Here is a 22,176-nt window from a genome sequence, read left to right as displayed (position 1 = left end):
AAATAAACTATTTTACATAATTTGTACACACTATAAACTATTTTTACGAAGACAAGCGTCTTAGAAAATGGATGGATAGATTTTATTCTTATTTTACAGTTCCAGTACAAGTACTGTACTCGTTTCCCCCCCCACCCCCTTATTATTAAAAACGGGGTTACCCATAGGTATGAACATAGTTAGATTAGACCGCCCCCTTTGGGGTGCGCGCCACTCATGGGCAAAATACTCAACGCATTCCGTGTGTGGACGGCAAGAATACCGAAACAAGGATGCTGGCACATAGTGTTGCATACGGTTGCGCACAACGCTATACAATCACAACAAGAGAACTGGGAATAACCTTTCACAGTCAGCCTTTTCTTCAGATTCTCCGTATAGACAGTACACGCTTTGACCAAAGAGTAAATCGGTTGCGAAACGAGCAAGTTATGCTTAATTTCAATGTCCATGCATTGCCTTTGATGGGAATGTCGACCCTCCCAACATGGCCACCACGGAGGTACTTCGGTTAACCGGGCTGCCACGAGGCCCTGGCGTATATCGAGTTTTCTCTTGTGTTTCCACTCGAGCTTTTATTTCGAAGCGGAAACGTATCCCGGAAGTCCATGGAGGCATATCCGTCATAACGTCACGAGTGCGGAAGTGAATCGGTTTGTCCTGGGCTGGCCCGCATGGTGAGAAATGGTGGCGCACGGGGAAAAACAACAAGGCCACAGGCCGGGCGTCTATAAGCAGAAAAACAAAGGGCACAAACATGGCAGGCATCGGACGAAAGGTGAAATTGCGAGAGAAAACAAAGGTTAGTGTTGTTTTGAAAAAGAAAAAGACGTATTATTGCGATAGATTGTGTTGTGATGTTAACAGCATCAGTTGACCCAATACAAGACCTATGAAAAACTGTGCATTTACTTGGATATTAACACTGTCAATAAATATTGATATAACAATATGTGTATTGATGTTGTTGTAGTTTACAATGGTATAGAATTCATTACTTTGTACTCTTGGTAGGCACCTTTCTAGCTGTACAGTATTTTTACATGACATACAGCAGTTACAAAGTACTAAGATAATTTCAGCTTTTGTAATGGGTAGTTTCAAAACAGGGTCTCATAACATTAGAAACAGTGCACTGTTGCAGTTTATTTTTTATTGTTACACTATTATCAGTGTGAAATGTTGCCATAAGGTTTCCCATTTTGGTCAAACCATACAAACAAACTCTTGCAGGAAGAGTGTCCGTGATAGCCCTCACCAAAAAACAGAGAAAAGAGCAACGGAAGATGGACAGGAAGAACAAAGCCAATCAACTACGCAAGAATAAGAGAGATGTGGTATTTGAAAATGCTAATTAATGAGGCTGGATTTGCATTGCAGGTCCCACTGCCCAACTCCAATTTAATGCCAACTGAATAATCTGTCTATTTCCATGTAAATTTGAAGTGCCACATATTAAATGGTAGTGTATGCTTTGTCAATCCTCAGTGTGTGTTGAACGTACATCTGAAATTTCTTTCTCAAGGCCCACTGTCAAACAAACAAAACAAAAAAAAAACATAATTGACGCAACAACCTAAATGCTCCAGTGCTCAAATTGCACGTAAATAACTCCATCAGCGTCAACGCCATGTGACAACACATAAATAAACAATCTATAAATAATAAAAAATAGAAAATGGATGGATTAAAGGTTACAAAGCGTTTAGTTGGCGTGGGGTTCCCTTTGCTTCCATTTATTTGAATGAGGATAACCTCCACATTACTCCACTGCTTGCCGCCAATAGTGACATACCTCTGTAACATATTTAGGCCATATTTGTAGAGGTCTAGCGGTCGGTCGTCTATTTATCACAGTAGTTGGGATTGTTTTTACACATTTTTATTTTTATTTTTTTTAAACAACCACTTGATTAAAAGTAGTTAAAAAGGATCTCTGTCCCATACGAGCTCTGGTTGGAAGCAGTTACATTTACGTGCATAAACAATGATGTCACCACGCATTTATGTCAAGACAGAGCATGCACAGCCTGGCACCATTACGATTAATGGTTTACGTAATGAAAATTTACTTATGATCAGTTTGGCAAAAGGAATATTCTACCGCTATAAAATCGAATGACATTCCATTTTGATTCAGCCCGTTTATTCATACTGAGTTCTTTATATGGAGCATTTTCATTCAAACCGAATGGAATAGAAGGCTTCATGTAAACCCATTATTGATGGGTGGATTTAGCAGACATGGAATGGAATGGACAATGGAAGATTTTTCTCCATATTTAGAAAATGCGTGAATCCTATCTGAGGAGATTCAATTCCATACGTTTTTTTTCTTCTATTTCCACTGCCATGACCTATTCCAAATGTGCTACTTGAGAGTGTCATTTGAACTGTGCAGTGTCAATCCAGCCTTGCATAAACAATAGCCTGGTCACTATTGTGCTCGAGTTGACATATCTCACGTTCTTCTAGGTTCTAACAGAGAAACGCCGGTTAGGCAGCAGGGATGGTCCTCCCATTTTGGTTGCTGTGGTGTCGCTTCATCCCGCAGTTGACGCTGGTGCTGTTACCAAACTGCTGCGTCAAGAGGGCACAGGCGGCGTTGTTCACCAAGAGAAGTCTGTCAGTGGCGCCAGTGACAGTTTCGGGCTGGTCGTTCCTCGTTTTAAGCAAAGGTTCACCTTTCTTAGGACCAACACAGGTAAAGACTGATTGCTACAGAGACATCAAGCCATCCATTTTCTATAGGGCTTTTCCTCATTACGGTCGCATGTGAATGGAGCCTGACTTTGGGTTAAGAGGCTGGGTTCAGCATGGACTGGTCGCCAGTCAATTAGAGAGCACTCTTTTATTTTTTTATACATCTTAATTATTAGGCAGGATGGTCTGGTAGTGGTTAGCACATCTGCCTCACAGCCGAGAGATTATGGGTTGGGCTCAGGCCACCCTCCTGTGTGGAGATTGCATGTTCTCCTGCTACTTGTGTGGGTTTTCTCTGAATACACTGGCTTCCACCCACATTCCAAAAATGTGTTTGAGGCTAATTATAAGACTCTAAATTGTCCGTAGTTGTGACTGAAACTTTGAATGGTTATTTGTATCAATGTTTGCTGCGATTTGCTGACGAACAGTCCAGGATAATCACAACTTCAGCTGGGATAGCCTACAGCTCCTCCACAACCCAAATAAGGAAGGGTGTGATATAAAATGTATTGATATCTTAATATTAAAGGTCCCATGCCAACAATAAAAAAAATTATCTTTGATGTCCTTTTATCAAGTTTGGAAGATAATTTGGATTGAAAATACCAAGGATTGAAAATACCCAGGATACTCTTCTTCAAGATGTTCTTGTGGGTCTTTTTCTCCTGGCGGTTGAGACAGCCAGATTTTACATTATTTGACATTGGATTGCTGATCTTCTCAATTCAAATATTGAAAACAGCTTTGTTCTGATTGGCCCTTCGCGATATCTCAGGTTGCCAAGCGTTAAAAGCGACCTCGCGTTTGGATCGTTTAATTCTTCCTGTCCTCATGAAGCAGAACTCCCCAACGGTTGGGTTGTTCGCCCACTAGTAGGGAACGTGAGCAATGTTCATTACCCATGCACATTTTGGCAGCCGTAATCGCAAGCCTTGCTATTTAATCCCCAGTTACATTATATATTATAAATAGAACTAATTATTGTTGTAAACCACAACACATCTATGCTTTTAAATATTGTACAGTGCAGTCAAAAAGTATTGCCCCCCTTGTAAAATTCTTAGATTTTTGCATAGTTTCCTTACTTTGTTTAAGATCATCAAACAAATTTTTGGTTAATTTTCACTGATCACACCCAAGCCTGATTACCTCCAGACCTGTTCAATCAAGAAATCACTTAAACAGAACCTGTCTGACAAAATCAAGTTGGACAAAAGATCTAAAAAAAGCTGCAACAAAATGACACAATCCAAACAAATTCAAGAACAGGCAAGAAATAATGTAACTGACACCTGGAATGGGTTACAAAGCCATTTCTAAAGGATTTCAGCGAACCATTGGGACAACCATTAACCTCAAATAGACAAATTATGGAACCATGGTGACCCTTCCCGGGAGTGGCTGGTCTACAAAGAAAACCCCAAAAGAACGGTAATGACTCATCCAGGAGGCCATAAACGAACTCAGGACAACTTCTAAAGAACTGCAGACTTCTCTTACCTCAGTTAAGGTCAGTGTTCATGACACAACAATAAGGAACAGACTGGGCAAAAATGGGCATCCATGGCAGAGTTCCAAGGCAAACAACAGTGCTGACCAAAAATAATATAAAGGCTCGTCTTACTTTTGCAAAAACATCTGAATGGTTCACTTTCAGACTTTTGGGAGAATTTTATATGGTCTGACGAGATGAAAGTTGACCTTTTTGGAAGTGGTGTGTCTCGTTACATCTGGCATAAAAATAGCACAGCAGTTACGAAAAAGAACATACCAATTGTCAAACATGGTGGTGGTAGTGTGATGGTCTTGGGCTGCATTCTCCTTCAGGACCTGGACAACTTGTGATTGACGTAACCATGAATTCTGCTCTTTAACAGAAAATCCTGAAGGAGAATGTACAGCAATCAGTTCGTGACCTCAAGCTGAAGCGCACTTGGGTTCTACAGCAGGATAACGATCCAAAACCCACCAGCAAGTCAACTTCTGAATGGCTTAAAAACAAAATGGTTTTGCAGTGGCTTAGTCAAATTCCAGACTTCAATCCGATTGAAATACAGTGGCATGACCTTAAAAAGGCTGTTCATGCTCGAAAACTGTAATTTTTTTGCCTAATTAAAACAATTTTGCAAGGAAGAGTGCACCAAAATATCTCCACAGAGATGTGAAAGACTCATTGCCAGTTACAGAAAACGCTTGATTTCAGTGGTTGCTGCTGAAGGTGGCCCGAACAGTTATTAGGTTTAAGGGGACATTACCTTTTCACACAGGGCCAGGTAACACTTCATATTTTTTTCACTCTTAATAAACAAAGTCAGCATTAAAAACATTTTAAGTTCACTTGGTTTATATTTGTCTGATATTTTCATTTGTTTGATGATCCTAAACATTAGAGTGGGGAAGCTATGCAAAAATAATTTAAGAATGGGGCAAAACGTTTTCACGGCACTGTATTTGCATAGCTTGCAAAGCCGGCTGGTCGCTTTCCCAAAACCTGGAAAAGTACTTCCAGCAGTGTGTGAAAGCTTGGTTACGAAGTCATCCTCCACTAAATGGGCCAGAACACAGCACGATTCTGATTCCAAAATGCTAAGGAATTTCTCCAAAAATAAATTGAAGCCATTTATTCCTCAACTAATTTGAGTTTGGCAGGTGGTGCTAAGCTTTGCGCAAGATCCAGCACATTGTCACTTAGTGACTTTTTTTGAGATGAGTGGGCGTGTAGCAACCACAAAGTGGGCAGGTACTTGAATGTTAAGCGATGAAAATACATCACAATGACAGCGATTTCAAATCCACCCGTTTTGTAAGCAGTTTATGGTTCAAAGGCTATTTATTGTATTCAATTGGGAAACTACCTAGATGTCAAACTTAAACCAGGTCACAGAGTAATTGTATCTGTTATGCATAAAACAGTAGGAGAAAATTTATTTTGGGGCAAAGAATGTGTTGTATCTGCTCCTACTAGTCTAAACATGGTACACTGTTTAATATTGCATTCGTGCAATAAGAATTAAACAGACAAATTAATACATTTTCACCAATCCTAGGGGGAAGGCAATATCGCACTCTGCTGTCGACTGAAGTCAACGTCACAAGTGCCATCGCGCTTGCATTGCAAACATCAAATGACCAAACCCGGAAATCATGGTACCGGGCACTGCGTATGCTGGGATAACTAGCAGAACTACGGTTTGATTACATGATGGTTCTGGCAATATTCGAGCAAGTTTGGTTCAAACCATCATGTAATCTACCTGTAGTTTTGGTATTTATTGAAGCATACGCAGAGAGCTCGGTATCCTGATTTCCGTGTTTGGTAACGTGATGTTCGCAATGCAAGCGCGATGGCACTTCTGATGTTAATTTCAGTTCACAACAGAGGTTGATATTGCCCAACATGGCTGCCCCCTAGGATTGGGGAAAATTGATGAATTTATCTTTCTATTTCTTATACTACAAACACAATACTAATCAGAATACCGTGTTTAGACGAGTGGGGACACATACAACATATTTTTGCCCCAAAATATTTTGTGTGCCTTTCCCCTTCACCATGGTTAATTTTTGTGTTCACTTGTTTTACAGTTAAAAATGTTGACACTTGACTTTAAAACAGGCTTGTCCGGGTTTAAATGTTTTGTGATTGTGACCATTTAACCCAGCAATCAATGGATTTTCATTATTTTGTCTGGAAAAAATTGCTACAAAATATGAATAAATAAAATTAAAAAGAAGTCGTTACATTAAAAATGTATCTTGATTGCTTACCTAAAAATACATTATGTAATGAGAGTTGTTTATTTTCACAGTTTAATATACAGATTTTCGAGTAGCTGTTAACCCTCTTTTCTTTCACGCATTGACTTGAAGGCTGTATGTGTTGTTTATGACCAGATGACATACATTCACTGCTCGATGTAGCAAAGTTGGCGGATAGCCTTGTGTTTGTGCTGGATGCTGCTGAAGGCTGGGACAGCTATGGAGACTACTGTCTCTCCTGTCTATTTGCCCAGGGTCTCCCTAGCTGTGGTAAGTGTAACCCTCACAACTGTCACATTTCATCTGTATTTTATTAAGTTCTAATGATGATCTGGTCTGGCAAAAATATCCACACCTTTGTAGCTCTTGTGTGTCAGGGTGTATCTGACCTCCCCGTAAAGAAGAAGGTGGATTCCCGCAGGGTGTTGTCCAAAGTCATGGAACTCCGCTTCCCCGAAGCCCGCCTCTTCCCTCTTGACACAGAGCAGGATGTCACCCTTTTACTCAGACATTTGGGCACGCAGAAGCAACGAAAGCTGGGCTTCCGGTCCAGACGCTCCCATCTCGTAGCCCAGAATGTCACTTTTACGCCCAAAGCAGTCTCTGGCGAAGGCACGCCGGGTGGCCCCGTTGGCCTCGGCACACTCTGTGTCTCCGGGTATGTCCGTGGGCGTCCTCTCCGAGTGGACAGGCTGGTCCACATCAGTGGACATGGAGACTTTCAGCTGAGGCAGATCGATGCTCCAAGGGACCCGCTTCCCTTGAACACAACGACAGCCAGACCAGCCAAGCCTGGCAAGGAAGGAGATGTTGACATGCTGGTAGGATTTTAGTTAATAACTAACTGCTGAAGAGAACTCTTTCCATATCTATTGTTGCTGGACTTTGATATTTTATGTTTGTCAGAATCAGAATCATCTTTATTTGCCAAGTATGTCCAAAAAACATACAAGGAATTTGTCTCCGGTAGTTGGAGCCGCTCTAGTACGACAACAGACAGTCAATTTACAGAACACTTTGAGACAGAAAGACATTGACAAAAAAAAAACAGTCTGTGTTCTGTTGCAGGATGGTGATGAAATGGAGCCACCCGTGCGGGTGCTCATGAAAGCAGACCCCTCTTGCAGGGAGAGCCTGCAGACGGAGGCAGAGGTGGACCCCATGGATGGAGAGCAGACGTGGCCCACAGAATCAGAACTGCTGGAGGTCAAAGGTACCAAATGACACAATTTTTTAACTTCCATTAAGAGGGTTTAGGTCCTGGCCCAACTCAAAAAGTCACAATTGGATTCAAACAGGGCCTAGGTGGGGGACCAGATAAAGCATGGTGCAAATGACCCCTTATGATGATGATGAAAATAAATGGACCTAGGTTTGTTGAGATTGAACGTGCAGAATGTCTTTGTTGGTACACACACTTCCTCGCAGAAACTGATACAGGATGTGACGCTGTCCGTATATTCCTCCAGGCTGCCAGTTAAAGTTTCAAAGACACTCCAATCTGTGCAGTCTAAACAGTCTTGAAGTTCCGTCTTTGTTTCATTGATCCACCATTTCACTGTTTTCACGACAGGCTTTGCACATTTAAGTTTGTGGCTGTATGTTGGTATTAAGTGAATTAAACAGCTGCATGGAAAATGGCACAGTTTGAGTCTTTTAGCGTGGTGTAGCAGGGGTCGAGAATGTTGTTTGACCTGGTGGGACAGTCAAAGTGCTGCTTTTATTTAGGGAGTTTGTGGTTGAGTTTTGCTTTGTTAAAGTCCCCAAGAATAATGAAAGGCGAATCTGGGTGCTTTTTTTCGAGTTTGTTTACTTGGTCTGCCAGCATTGGCAGCGCAGTGTTTGTCTTATTCGGTGGGGGGGGGGGGGGGGGGGGGGGGGTAAACGACGGTGAGAATGAATAAGTAAAATGACTTACAGTTCACAAACAGCGACTCCAAGTCGAGTCTGCAGTGGGTGTTGAGCTCCGTAACGTCTGTCCACCAGTTCTCATTAATATAGAAGCATATTCTGCCACCTTTTGTTTACCCTGATAGCTCCGTGTTGAGGCAGCCGACCGCATCTGTGGCTGTAAGGTTGTCGGTTGCTTGTCGTGGCGGATATCCCCAAACCCGTTGGTGGACACCCAGCGGTAAGGGATGACGTCAAGCTGAAGGAGTCGTCATATCGGGACTTTTTGGCCTGTGGGACTCCGGAGGCAGCTGATTGGTACCTGCTGGCCAAGCGGAACGCAGCTTTGGTAGTTGCTGAGGCAAAAACTTGAGCGTGGGAGGAGTTTGGTGAGGGCATGGAGAACGGCTTCTGGGCGGCTTCAAGAAACTTCTGGTCAACCATCTGGCGTCTCAGGAGCGGGAAGCAGTTTACAGTCAGCACTGTGTATCGTGGGGACAGAGCACTGCTAACCTCAAGTTGGGATGTTGTGAGTCAGTGGGCCAAATACTTCGAAGACCACCTGAATTCCACCGATACATCTTCCCATGAGGAAGCAGAGTTTGGGAACTGGTTTTTTTTTCTTCTATCTCTGGGGTTGAGGTCACTAAGGTGGTTAAAAATCTCCTCGGTGGCAGGGCCCCAGGGAACTCTGAGGTTTTTTTTTCTATCTCTGGGGTTGAGGTCACTAAGGTGGTTAAAAAGCTCCTCGGTGGCAGGGCCTCAGGGGTGGGTGAGATCCGCCCTGAGTTCCTGAAGGCTCTGGATATTGTGGGGCTGTCCTGGTTGACATGCCTCTGCAGCATCGCATAGACATCAGGGACAGTGCCTCTGGATTGGCAGACCTGGGTGGTGTTCCCCCTTTTTAAGAAGGGGGACTGGAGGGTGTGTTCCAACGGTAGGGGGATCACACTCCTCAGCTTCTCTGGTAAGATCTACTCAGGGTTTCTGGAGAGGAGGGTCCGCCAGGAAGTCGAATCTCAGATTCTGGAGGAGCAGTGTGGTTTTTGTCCTGGCCATGGAAGAGTGTATTAACTCTACACCTTCAGCGGGGTCCTCGAGGGTACATGGGACTTTTCCTAACCAGTCTGCATTCGTTTTGTGGACTTGGAGAAGACGTTCGACCGTGTCTCTTGGGGAATCCTGTGGGGGGTCTCCCAGAGTATGGCATACCGGACTCCCTGATACAGGCTGTTTGCTCCCTGTACGACCGATGTCAGAGTTTGGTCCGCTTTGCCGACAGTAAGTCAGATTCGTTTCCAGTGAGAGTTGGACTCCGCCAAGGGAGCCTTTTGTAACTGATTCTGTTCATTACCTTTATGGACAGAATCTGTAGGCATAGCCGGGGGTGATGAAGGGTTCCAGTTTGGAGACATCAGTATCATGTCGCTGCTTTTTGCAGATGATGTGGTTCCTATGGCTTCATCAAGCCGTGATCTCCAACTCTCGCTGCAACAGTTCGCAGTCGAGTGTGAAGCGGCTGGGATGAAAATTAGCACCTCCAAATCTGAGGCCATGGTCTTCAGTTGGAAAAGGGTGAAGTGCTCTCTCCGGGTCAGTAAGGAGATCCTGCCCCAAGTCGAGTAGTTCAAGTATCTCTGGGTCTTGTTCACGAGTGAGGAAAGAATGGCGCGGGAGATCAACAGGCGTATCGGTGCAGCATCTGCAGTGATGTGGACTCTGTATCGGGCTGTCATGGTGAAGAAGGAGCTGAGCCGAAAGGCAAAGCTCTTGATTTAACGGCCAATCAACGTTCCTACCCTCAGCTATGGTCACAAGCTGTGGGTCGTGACCGATACAACTAAATCGCAGATAGAAGTGGCCGAAATGAGATTCCGCCGCAAGGTGTCCGGGCTCTCCCTTAGAGAGAGAGAGCTCTGTCATCTGGGAGGGGCTCCGAGTCGAGCCACTGCTCTTATGCAACGAGAAGAGCCGGATGAGGTGGCTCTGGCATCTGGTGAGGATGCCTCCCGGACATCTCCCTGATGAGGTGTCCTGGGCACGGCCCAGGAGACACTGGAGAGACTACGTCTCTCGGCTGGACCAATAGCTGGACAAAGTGGCTCAGGAGAGGGAAGTCTGGGCTACCCTGCTTAAGCTGCTGCCCTTGCGACCCGACCTCGGTCGGATAAGCGGAGGAAAATGGATGGATGGATTCTCTTTGATTTTTGGTATACTGTGGAACCGCTAGTCAACTACGCCACGGCGGCCCCTGTTGATCTCAGAACCCTCTGTGTACAAACACTTATTCCAAATGAAAGCCTTCTCTAAATAGAACAACATGAGAAGGGAAGAATCCATCCACCCAGCCCTTTTTTTTTACCGCTTATCCACATCCTCACTTGGGTCGCAGTCTTGTGGAGCCTATCCCAGCTATCTTCGGGCAGGAGGTGGGGTACACCCTGAACCCATCGCCAGCCAATCGCAGGGCACATAGACACAAACAGCCATTTGCACTCACATTCACACCTACGGGTAAATTAGTCTTCAATCAACTTACAGAAGGGAAGAATATACACAGGAATTTACAAACCTAGACTAGAGCATCAGTGAACAATTCATTTCTTTTTACACGTGTGGCACAACAACAACAACAACAATGGTAACTCATTACCAAACAACTATACCAAAAATAATACTAACAATAATTATCTAATTGCTGTCTTTCAGAGGCCAGAAAGAGCAAACGTGTGATCAAAGTCCCAAAAGGAACGTCTGACTACCAGGCAGCGTGGATAGTGGACGATGACGACGAAAATGGTGATCTGGACGAAGAAAGTAGCGATGATGATGACTGCGATGATGAAATGATGGATGAGGCCCCTGATGGAAATGACGACGACTCACAGGTAATTTTATCTGCGGTTTATTTTGAACTTGTACATTTTTATGCTTTTAAGACTACTTAAGATGTCAATTTGGACCAAAAAAAAAATAGAATCTCCTCCTCAATTGAATTTTTGGCAATATTTCTAACATGTTGATGAAACTGTAACTTGCAACTTCCCCAACAGTATTAGACTGTGGGGAAAAAAAACATAAAAGATGTGTTAATACCTGTCTGTTATGAGTTTTTGACAAAATACCCCAAGGTCTCAACAATAGTAGTGTAATACACACATTTCTTGTCTTGCTGAAATTAGCCTGCTTCCGTAGTTCAAAGCGAGTCCCCGCTGACTTCCATTGCACTAACAACATGGCGACGAAAACAGAGGAGCTAGTTTCCAAATGATTAGCAGTCAGTGTTGCCAAATTAGTGACTTTCGAGACTGTGACTAAAATGGTAGCATACGCGACTCCTTTTTTCAGTGTGAGCGAGCAAAAATTTCATGTCGTCGCACTTTTCCGAGTATGTTTTAATGCTCCCTTTACACAGTCTCACTATACAAGACATGGTGGTTGAAAGTCGCTATCTTTTTCACTAATTTATCTCAATCTCCTCTACCTGCACGCTCTCCTTTTTGAAGGAGGAGTGCTTTCTCGTTAATATGAGCCACCAACGGGTGCGAACATGCACACGTGCAGCCCCATTGCCACAGCAAGAGCGAGCCGTGTGTGGTGGAGCGGTCCCCTGCGCCGTCTGGGGAGGAAAAGGGTGCATACATTAATGGTATCCTACCCACTCAGATTCATAATGACATGCCATAAATCCATCCACCCCACATTTTTAAACACCCCTTCTTCCTGAAGTCAGATCGCCAGCTCGGCAAGGGAGACAAATCTTATAAGCCCGACATGGAACTCGTGCTATCTGCATCTCAAGTAAAACGCTACCTTTATAGTTACATGTTTTGTTGTATGTTTGTAAGGCTGAAAAGCGCTGGGAGCACACCACTCTGGCCTTACATGTTGCAAGCTTTATAAATTCCAACTCTCAGTGGAAATTGGACACACCATCACCGCGTCGCTCATGAGTCTCACTACCCACACTGTAAAATGTTTGCTCAACTGTACTCAGATATGTGTAACTTTATCTCTACTTAGCTTGATGTGTCTTTTGCGATGTAGTCAATGCTAGCTGAATTGAAATGTTTTCAAAATATCTGTGCAAATAGTTACATCTTTTCTTTAACTTTGAGCCAAAACCAAATTTTCTTTGGCTTTCAGTTGCTCAGGTCTTTAAAACATGTTGGCAGCGGTGCCTGTTGTATTGTTCAGGAAAAAAAAAACCAATTAGTGTTTTTTTTCATATATAAAAACGTTGTGCTATATGCATGATAGGGAAATCCCTATAATACTACTTCTGTTATTTAAAATGTGAATTTCATGTACAATTTACTTTTTTATTTGTAAACGTTTAAACTACACTTCATACAGAAATGTTAAAATAAAAAATTTTGCAATGGGCATGATTAGCATTCCAGACAAGTTTCATAATGTATGACTCATGTTGATCAGGTAGGCATTTTGTTAACGATTCATTATTGTTTAGCCATGATTTCAAATACAAATTCTCTTCTCAAATTTTTTTAATATACAGTATATGCAAGGTATTGCTGTACCTCCCCAAAAAAGGGTGCAACCAAATTATGTGCTGGTGCGACCAAAGTGTAGAGCCCTGTTACAAGTAAAGAGTCACTGGATGGCAATCATGGTGTCAATCGCTCACAACAAGACTTGTTGCTCATTTGATTTCCTGACCATGATATCCTTATTACTCGTTTGGAGCAGTGGGTGGGCATCAGAGGTACAACACTTGAATGGTTCAGGTCCTACCTGTCTCAGTGAACCTTTTGTGTTAGCCTTGCTGACTCTGTGTCCTCCACTGCTCCCCTTTCACATGGGGTGACAAGGGGTTCCGTACTTGGCCCTCTCTTATTTTCCATCTATTTACTCCCACTTGACTCAATTCTCAGGAAACATGGTGTTTCTTTTCATTGCTGTGCAGATGACAGTCAGATCTATGGCCCCCTTAAAGAGTCAAATTCTTACTGTGCTAAGCCATTGCTAGAGTGCTTACATGATATTAAGGCCTGGATGTCTCTTAACATTTTTAATGAAAAAAAAGACAGAGGTCTTGGTCTTTGGCACTTCTGTGCCTTGAATGGCCTTGCCCCACCGTAGCTCTCTGAGCTGCTGCACCCCTACATTCCCAGCCACTCTCTCAGGTCAGCTGACCAGCTGCTCCTGACAGAGCCCAGAGCCAGGCTTAGAGGTGAACGAGCATTTGTTGTTGCAGCTCCAAAACTGTGGAATATTTTGCCACTCCACATCAGACAAGCCTCATCTTTGTCTCATTTTAAATCCTTGCTTAAAACCCATCTTTTTACCCTGGCTTTTAACACCTGTTAGCGTGTCTGATGTGTTGTATATGTGTTGTGTGGGCAGTGCATTTTATTTTATGTTGATTTTACCTACTTCATTTTATGTAGTTTTTATCTCATTTTATTTTGTTTTTGTCCTTTTGTACTTTTTGCTGCATTTTTATTGCAGTGTACAGCACATTGGGAACCTTCTGTTTGTTTAAATTGTGCCCTATAAATAGTGGATTGGATTGGATTTGTGTTGCAAAAGCAGAGGATTTGTAGAAGTTGCATTCTAATGCTAATGCCTCTATACACGCACACATTGCCTTTTAAAGATTAAGATATTTCACTGTTTCAAGTTCCACCAATTGCAGCATAATATATTCATTGTTAAAGCAGCGCTGCAGTAAAATGTTTGATTTCTACGATAATTACTGGTGAATGTTAAGACAGTGACAGTCTAGTGTTAGTTTAGTCCTGTCGTATTTATCTCGAGATATCTGGCATGAATATCGAGTGCGACAGGTCCCACTTTTTTGGATGCAAAGTGTTAATTTTGTCTTTGGTAAAGACAACTTTGACACGTAATTGCAATTCTCCCATTATAGAACTGTACATATTCGGGAAGGGGATCTATGAAGACACTGTGGCGAGCGTGTTGCTGTGCATACGTGACACACACACAGTGCACCTTGCAATTTTTGGTGCTGCAAGTTTGTTTGTTCAATCGTCTGCAACATCATGCTACAGGCCACAACAATAGGGCTTTGGAGCAGGGGTCCCAGGAGAAGCCTCGTCTTCCTGCTTAGGGAACAATTCACTTCCTGTCTGGACAGGAGGAGAAGGGGAGGTTTCCCTAAAATTATTTATTTCTAGCTCTGCTTTAAAGGAGTCAAAGAAAAATCGTTTGTACTTGTTTGATGTTGAGTTCACAGAGACAAATATGCCTGAGTAACAATAGGGTATTTCAAATGCTGGTTATTTTTCTTTTTCTTTTTTTTTCTGGTGCTCGAAAGTTAGGAAAAATTCAGATCAAACCACCTGATGTGATTTGTCATTACAGGGAAGCACTTCAGTCGCTCAATCCAGTCAGATACTATCCAGGGGTAGCATCAAAACCTTTGCCTCTTTCACACAGATTCCACAAAATTGCACCGATAGAGCCAAAACAAAAGATCTGGCATTTATCCATCTTTGCCTTTTATACAGAACCCAGTGAGATATGACTGGTGTGGTATGTACTTTCACACAGCAACACACTTCATCCCCTAATCAGATAATTTGATCTAAGTGCCAGTGTCTGGTATGATGTGTAATATACTTGGTGTTAAGCTTCACACCCACGTCCCACTCCCGGCATTGTGGAATTAACTTACACTCCTGCCTATATTATTGCTTTGTACCGATAACTGCCTCGGAAGACGGGAGATTACCGGGTCGCTTGTAAAAGGGGCTCCAAACTCTCAAGGAGACGAAAACGAAAGATCGCTGCTTGATCATTGCTTGATTCTGCATCTGTGCTGTTTACACAGAACAGTGACATGGAAAAAAGGCTATCCTTTACCGACAGTGTAAAAGGGTCTACTACCTCAGAAGGCGGAAAGTTGTCATGTTGACTGCATACCCTCACTCCATGTCAGTGCCGTTTATACAAAAAAATGACACAGAACAAACCTGAAAATACCAGCTTTAACAGACGTAAAAGGGACGTCAACCTCCTATTGCGCAAAATTTGGATTGAAGTCGCCTGTGAACACGCTCACACCAGTCCAGACGTCCCAATTTTAAATGCATGAATGTACGCCGGTCCATGAAATTACCAACACCGTGTTTAAAACAAATCTTCGCAGAGTTACGCCAGGCCCTGCGATGGATTTTAGCCAGTCAAGAAAAGCCCTTAGTCTTTACTTTGTTCAGGATGCAGGTTCAGATCTTGCCTCAGAAGGGGAGGATGAAGGAGAAGAGGAGGAGGAACTGTGCTCCACAGAGCGAGCAGGAGCCGACCAGCGTTACGACGATCACATGGATGAGGCGGAAGAAGAGGAAGGTCTCAAACGTTACCGCGAGGCACGAGCCAATGAGATGTTCCCTGACGAGGTGGACACACCCCTTGATGCGGCTGCCAGAATCAGGTTAGTTCTGACGTGAAAGCATTTATTTTTTAATTAATGCGTTTCAATGTATTACAGACATTTTATTTTCATTTTTTCTTTTTTTAAATACACTACATTGATTTTCTGTGTGGCTTACTATTTTTTTGTCACTCCCCTTTAAAACCTCGTTCTGTCTGATTGAAAATTTCAATAAATATCCATCATTGCGTAGCTTCAAAAGTATTTTAAGTTTGACTTTTATCTTTATATTGTGATGTCATACTCATAAAATTGACTCTATTCTTGTAAAATTAGGACTTGCAGAAGTAGGTTTCTTATGAAAGTTACTGTCTTGTAAAAATAGTACTTGTAATATTTCATTTCTGGCTTTTATCTGTTTTATCCTCATTTATCTTAAAATAGTTTAATATTTTACAAATGCCAAACCAATTGACAAGCATAGAAACAAGTCAATATTTCATTTTGACGAGTGTAGAGAAGGTGGATTTTTCTGCTACCTGCAAGCTAAAATTCCTGTAAAAAGGTTTCATAGTACAAACCTGGACATAGTGTAGCATTTTTCTTAAAGGTTTCCAATGTAATTATTATTTTTTAGGTTTAAAAAGTGGTTAAATTGCTTGAAATAGTTGAAATTCAAAGTATTCCTTTCATAGCTAATAGCCATTTTAATAAAAACAAATTGCATAAAACCCGTACAATTAACTTGTATTGCTTATTTTGTCCTTTGTACCCATTGCTATTGCAAAGAATAATTTAGTCTACTTAAATGTGATGTAGTAGTAGTACATTGCGTATGAACAGTATGTATTTGTTTACCAAACATTATGGTGTTTGAAAAGCATAAAAATTAGTCTTAAAATTTATTAATTTTTAACGTTCTTGTCTCCTTCTCGCAGGTTCCAACGCTACAGGGGCCTTAAAAGTTTCCGGTCATCCCCCTGGGATTCCATGGAGAACTTGCCTCACAACTATTCACGTATCTTCCAATTCCAGAGCTTCGAGCGCACCCGCCGCCGCATCCTGACTGAAGCCGCTGAAGAGGAGGAGGGAGCCATGGTAAAAGATTTGCACTTCAGGAATTTATTTATTTTTTTATATCTGGTGGTACAGTTTTTACGCTTGAACACTGACAGTGCTTGTCAGCTAAGTAAAAAGTTGGAAAAAAAACCTAAACCATTTTGCCATTGTTTTTATTTCAGGTCAGTAGTAGTCAGTCGCTTTTCTGCCACCCAGACTGATTTAAAAAAACAAACAAAACAAAAAAAAATACAGGTACAACATCTGACCTATTCCTGCCTTTTCTGGAGCTCAAAAACAGAACAAGAAAAAATATATAAAATACAGTGCTATGAATAATTATTTGCCCCCTTCTCAAGTTCTTATTTGTGTGCATAGTTTCTCCACTTTAATGTTAAAGATCCATCCGTCCATGCATCCGTTTTCTTTACCGCTTATCCTCACTAGGGTCGTGGGCTGCTGGAGCCTATCCCAGCTATCTTCGGGCGGGAGGCGGGGCACACCCTGAACTGGTCGCCAGCCAATCGCAGAGCACATATAAACAAACAACCATTCGCACTCACATTCACACCTACGGGCAATTTAGAGTCTTCAATCAACCCACCACGCATGTTCTTGGGATGTGGGAGGAAACCGGAGTGCCCGGAGAAAACCCACCCAGGCATGTGGAGAACATGCAAACTCCACACAGGCGGGATTTGAACCCCGGTTGTTTGGCCGACTTCATTTTGTCAGATAGGTTCTATTTAAGTGAATTATTGACTGAACAGGTCTGGTGGTAATCAGGCTTGGGTTCTGTCAGTGAAAATGAACAGCTTTCCATTAAATGTGATTGGCCACAGTTAATTCATGATTTACCAAGGGGGGCAATTTTTCACACAGGATAGCTTTGAATCGATTTTTTTCCCTTAGTAAATAAAATTACTGTTTAAATTCTACATTTTATGTTTAATTGTGTTATCTTTGTCTGATATTTACATTTGTTTGATGATCCTGAACATTAAAGTGAGGAAACTGTGCAAAAAAAATAATACAATTTCAGAAGGGGCAAATACTTTAATACTGTAGAATAAGATAAACTAAAAACAAAGAAGAAGAGTGAAAATTAAGTAAAGCAGTTTTAATTCTTTATTTTTTTAAGCTTAAACCTTTATCATCCAGAAAGGGAGTGATACACTGTAAGTGAAGAAAAACAAGACAGACAATGTCATTTGTCAATATGTCATTTTGTTGGGTATAGATAAGATTCAGAGTATAGATTTTGGTAACTTGCATTACTAAATGCTGCTACCGGAAACTAAAACCACTGTAAACATGTTTCTTATTTTATATAGAATATTGAAAAAAAAGTGGTCATCTATTAGTTTTAGTCACATTTAGTGAATCTGATGAATTGTTCGGAACGTTCTATAACCAATGTTCTGACACTCTGCTGTTACAGGTGGGCTGGTACGTCACACTCCACATCATTGATGTGCCCTCCTCCGTGATGGAGAGCGTGCAGGCAGGCAGGCCGCTGGTGCTGGTGTCCCTCCTCCCCCATGAACAGAAGGTTTGTCTGTTCCTCACATTTTAAACAAAAGATCATTCCAAAATGATTAGATATTTTGCCGTATTTTAAGATGTCGGTGATGCACCTTTTGGTGAGGAGGCACCCCAGCAACACGGAGCCCATCAAGTCCAAAGAGGAGCTGGTTTTCCACTGTGGTTTTCGGCGGTTCAGGGCCTCACCCATCTTCTCTCAGCATACCTCTGGTAAAATCGAGGGTGAAGCTAAACCCCCTTTACCATCTGTGACTGTTCAAACGAACTATTGAGTCCCTAAATGTTGTTGCTCTTCAGCGGACAAACACAAGATGGAGCGCTTCCTCAGGCCAGACGCCCCCACTGTGGTGTCGGTGTACGCTCCCATCACGTTCCCCCCCACAGGAGTCCTGCTCTTTAAACAGAGGGATGATGGTGAGATCCGCAGAAATTATGCAATTTTCTTTTGAGTAAAATTTCCACTTTATTCTTATGAATTTAACTTAATTCTCAAAAAATATCTCTTACTTTACATTTATTATGTCTATTACGTCCGCTCATTTCCAAATTACCACTTTTAGTGGTAAAATGTTGACGTTATTAAAATAACTTATGGCACTTATTCTCATTAAAATTACAGATTCTATCTCATAATAGTAAACATTGTTTCTTTTACAATGATATTTTTCTTGTAATAGGACTAAAGTTTTATCATGGTAACATTAAAAAAAAAAAAAATGTATCTTGTAAAATTTCTACTTTTTCTCAGACTCAAATTTTATCTTGTAAAGCAGTGTGGTTCTCAACCTGCATATTTTTGATTGACTGTAAGGGATCGCCCCCCCAATCTCCGGGATAGGGGTGGAATTGGATAGAAACTGCATGTTAAATTCCATTATGGCCTTTAATTACTCTTTGAGGCTAATACACAAGACACAAGACAGCATACTTATGCAGTACCTTCTTGCCGTAACACAACAGGATAAAATTCTGACTTGTTTCCTATTATGTTACCACTTTTATGCTGAGAATTACCACTTGCAAAAAGATTTTTTTTAGATGAGATAAAAAGATAAGACTTTTTACTGGTAAATTCTCTGTCAGTCTAGTAAGCAATTATTCTTGCTACTTCTTTCTCAGCTGTATTCTTTTCATGTAATTTCCCCCCCCCCCCTCTTAATAATTGGGCTTTTCTTGTAAAATTACAAATTGCTCATTTCTTGTGATATTTTGATTTTCTTCTTTAATGTTAAAATTTTTCTTATCAGTTAAACTTTTATCCTGTAAGATAACCTTTATTCCTGTAACATACGTATTAATATTTTCGTTGATGACTTTATGAGTGTAATTACGTCTTTCTTTATAATGTGTGTGTTTAGGCGGGCAGGATCTGGTGGCTACAGGCAGCCTGCTCAGTTGTGACCCTCAGCGCGTTGTGCTCAAGAGGATTGTGCTGAGTGGACATCCGTTCAAAATTAACCGGCGCTCTGCCGTCGTCCGTTACATGTTCTTCAACAAGGGTGAGTTTATTTTACTCCCTCAGCATGTCTTCTGCACTATACCTATTAATGAGCTCTTCTTTTTCTCCATTGTGGGCTAGATGACATCATGTGGTTCAAACCTGTGGAGTTGCGCACCAAATGGGGTAGGAGGGGCCACATCAAAGAGGCTTTAGGTAAGAAAAATCCATAACACAGTAGTGCCTCGTTTTTCTCGGTGGTTAGGTTCTAGACCACCCCCACAATAGGTGAACTCCGCAATAACACAGTAGTCCCTCGTTTTTCTCGATGGTTAGGTTCTAGACCACCCAGACAATAGATGAAATCCGCAAAGTAGCGACCACATTTTTTTAAATTTGTTCATATTTGAAAGTTGTATGAGCCTACCTAGATGCTTATTAATCTTCCCCACACTACTATTAACCCCTACCATACTCATAGAAACTTTTTAACATAGAGTAATGCACAGATATCGGTATACAGTGAACCCCCGCATATATGTGGTTATGCATTTGCAAATTAGCACATTTGCTTATTTTTTGGGGGCCCTATCCTCCATTATTCACAAAAAAAAACTGTCTATTCACTGTTTTTGTGCAGAGGCCAAAGCAATAAAATATTAATTTAGCGCCGCCTTGTGGAATCCTGGGGTTGTTGTTAGGTTTATTAAGTTATGGAGTTTTTCTGTCTGCTTTTGGGATGTCCTGTTTTGTTGGCAGTCCTTGAACGTAGCTCATGCACAAGTATGGTTCTGCTTCTCTCCCGATGCAGCTACTAATGGCCCGTGTAGTCTACTTTGTTTTACAATTTGATTGTATTCTCTAACATTTATTATTTTATTTGAATGCCAAAAGATGAGTTTGATGATGTTTTTTAAATGAACGTGTGTGCTACTATGAATGTCATGTCACCTCAATTTGTACTAATGTGTTATTTAGGCTGGTTGCTAGCTAATACTATTGATGAACCTCATGTGAAGGTGCTTTGTTTGTGTTGAATAATTTAACTACTAAATACAGATGTTCATGTAACATTGGCATGGTAGATGCATGGTGTTCATGCTTTATGGTCTTTATTTTAACCGCTTTGCAGGGGAAGGGGAAAGATCGGTTTAAAATCGTAAATCAGATTTTTGTAAAGGTCATATCATCCACTTCTATGTAAAGCATTTAAAAATTCATCTTTTTTTTTTTTTTTTTAAGGAACACATGGTCACATGAAGTGTGTGTTTGATAGCCAGATGCGCTCTCAAGACACGGTCCTGATGAACTTGTACAAGAGGGCCTATCCTCGTTGGACGTATGACCCCTACGTGCCCTTGCCACTGCCCTGGTTTAAACTGGAGTCGATGGTAGACGTGCAGGACTTGGACATGGAGTAGCATGACGTGGCACGGATTTCAGAACAAATATATCATTGGTATTGAATAAAATTAATTCAGACTCCATACATGTTGTTGCTGATGATTGGGTTATATACCGAAGGCTCCCGGTTCATGGTTTATTATTTGGTTAATTTATATTTCTGGCCTTCATGCGTTAGCGTATATTCCAACTTCTGTGCAAAATTGGTTATGTTGCTGCTGATGAAATGAAATACCATTTGTAAAGCAAGGACCCATGCACACCCTGGCCTTAAAAAGTAATCTGGATCAGAAGAATCCGGATTTGGTATTTTATTTTATTGCTGTCTGGATCAAATTGATCTAGTAGTTTTTGTCCTCGATATATTTATTTTTTAAAAACTTTCAGGTAGGATCAATCTGATCTGAATACCACAAAATTAGGATTACACAATCCAGATTTGAGGTTTTTGGGTAGGCCAACTATCAGAATTCATCCCACTTGTATTTTTACCCTTCACTGGTTTCATTTCTTTTCTCCTATTCTTCAAATTGCCTTCAGGTACTATTATGTTCTGTCAGTTTTATACAAATAATCATTAAAGTATCTGCTGAATGACTAATGAAGAAATGTCTCTTGTACTCGTTAAAGTATGTGGAGCCTATTTAATGCAGGTGTGCTTTGTCTGAGATAGCTGAGACTGATATGGCAGCAAGCACTATGAAACGGGGTGATCTCACCCAAGCTGAGACATACCAACCTCGAAGGTGGCACGGCAGGAAGCAGAAGGCCATAAGAGACCACAGTAAAACTGGCAGCGAATCCTATTAGCGTTCTGGACATTACTGGCGGATAAAGATTTTAAACTCTCCACTGGATCCAGTCAGTTCCTCAAGGTGCTGGTGAGTCTGAACTGTATGAAACAAGACTCAATCGGCGATGGCAAATGAGTCAGGAAAGTTGTAGACCTTCACCCTCAATTTGGAGGAGGCAGAGCCCGAAGACCCCCAGACTACCACATGAAGAGCCTCACTCTTCA

The 22,176-nt window shown here is 41.7% G+C and overlaps 1 protein-coding gene across 2 annotated transcripts; it reads left to right on the top strand.

The window, feature by feature from the left end:
* The first annotated feature begins 619 nt into the window (after window positions 1-619).
* On the top strand, window positions 620-21,241 carry tsr1 (TSR1 ribosome maturation factor). Of its 2 annotated transcripts, XM_061782373.1 has the most exons (15): window positions 620-802; window positions 1,234-1,337; window positions 2,476-2,704; window positions 6,601-6,735; window positions 6,829-7,286; window positions 7,534-7,678; window positions 11,065-11,243; window positions 15,558-15,772; window positions 16,651-16,810; window positions 18,213-18,323; window positions 18,394-18,526; window positions 18,614-18,730; window positions 19,675-19,815; window positions 19,896-19,970; window positions 20,997-21,241. In XM_061782373.1, the coding sequence occupies exons 1-15, from the start codon at window positions 685-687 to the stop codon at window positions 21,173-21,175; spliced, it is 2,499 nt and encodes an 832-aa protein (XP_061638357.1). In that variant the 5' UTR covers window positions 620-684; the 3' UTR covers window positions 21,176-21,241. The 2 variants fall into 2 exon arrangements, with proteins under 2 accessions (XP_061638357.1, XP_061638358.1); XM_061782374.1 differs by lacking the exon at window positions 1,234-1,337 and having other exon boundaries at window positions 624-802.
* Window positions 21,242-22,176: the final 935 nt, after the last annotated feature.

Source organism: Phyllopteryx taeniolatus, chromosome 8, assembly GCF_024500385.1.
Source record: "Phyllopteryx taeniolatus isolate TA_2022b chromosome 8, UOR_Ptae_1.2, whole genome shotgun sequence".
Taxonomy (NCBI): domain Eukaryota; kingdom Metazoa; phylum Chordata; class Actinopteri; order Syngnathiformes; family Syngnathidae; genus Phyllopteryx; species Phyllopteryx taeniolatus.
The sequence above is the reverse complement of the archived record's forward strand: the minus strand, read 5'-3'. Positions and strand labels throughout refer to the sequence as shown.

Bases quoted from the DNA above. Each gene is read 5' to 3' on its own strand.
- tsr1 (XM_061782373.1), top strand. From the start codon at position 685: ATGGTGGCGCACGGGGAAAAACAACAAGGCCACAGGCCGGGCGTCTAT. The intron at 803-1,233 runs GTTAGTGTTGTT...AAACTCTTGCAG, and splicing joins AATTGCGAGAGAAAACAAAG to GAAGAGTGTCCGTGATAGCC. The intron at 15,773-16,650 runs GTTAGTTCTGAC...TCCTTCTCGCAG, and splicing joins GATGCGGCTGCCAGAATCAG to GTTCCAACGCTACAGGGGCC.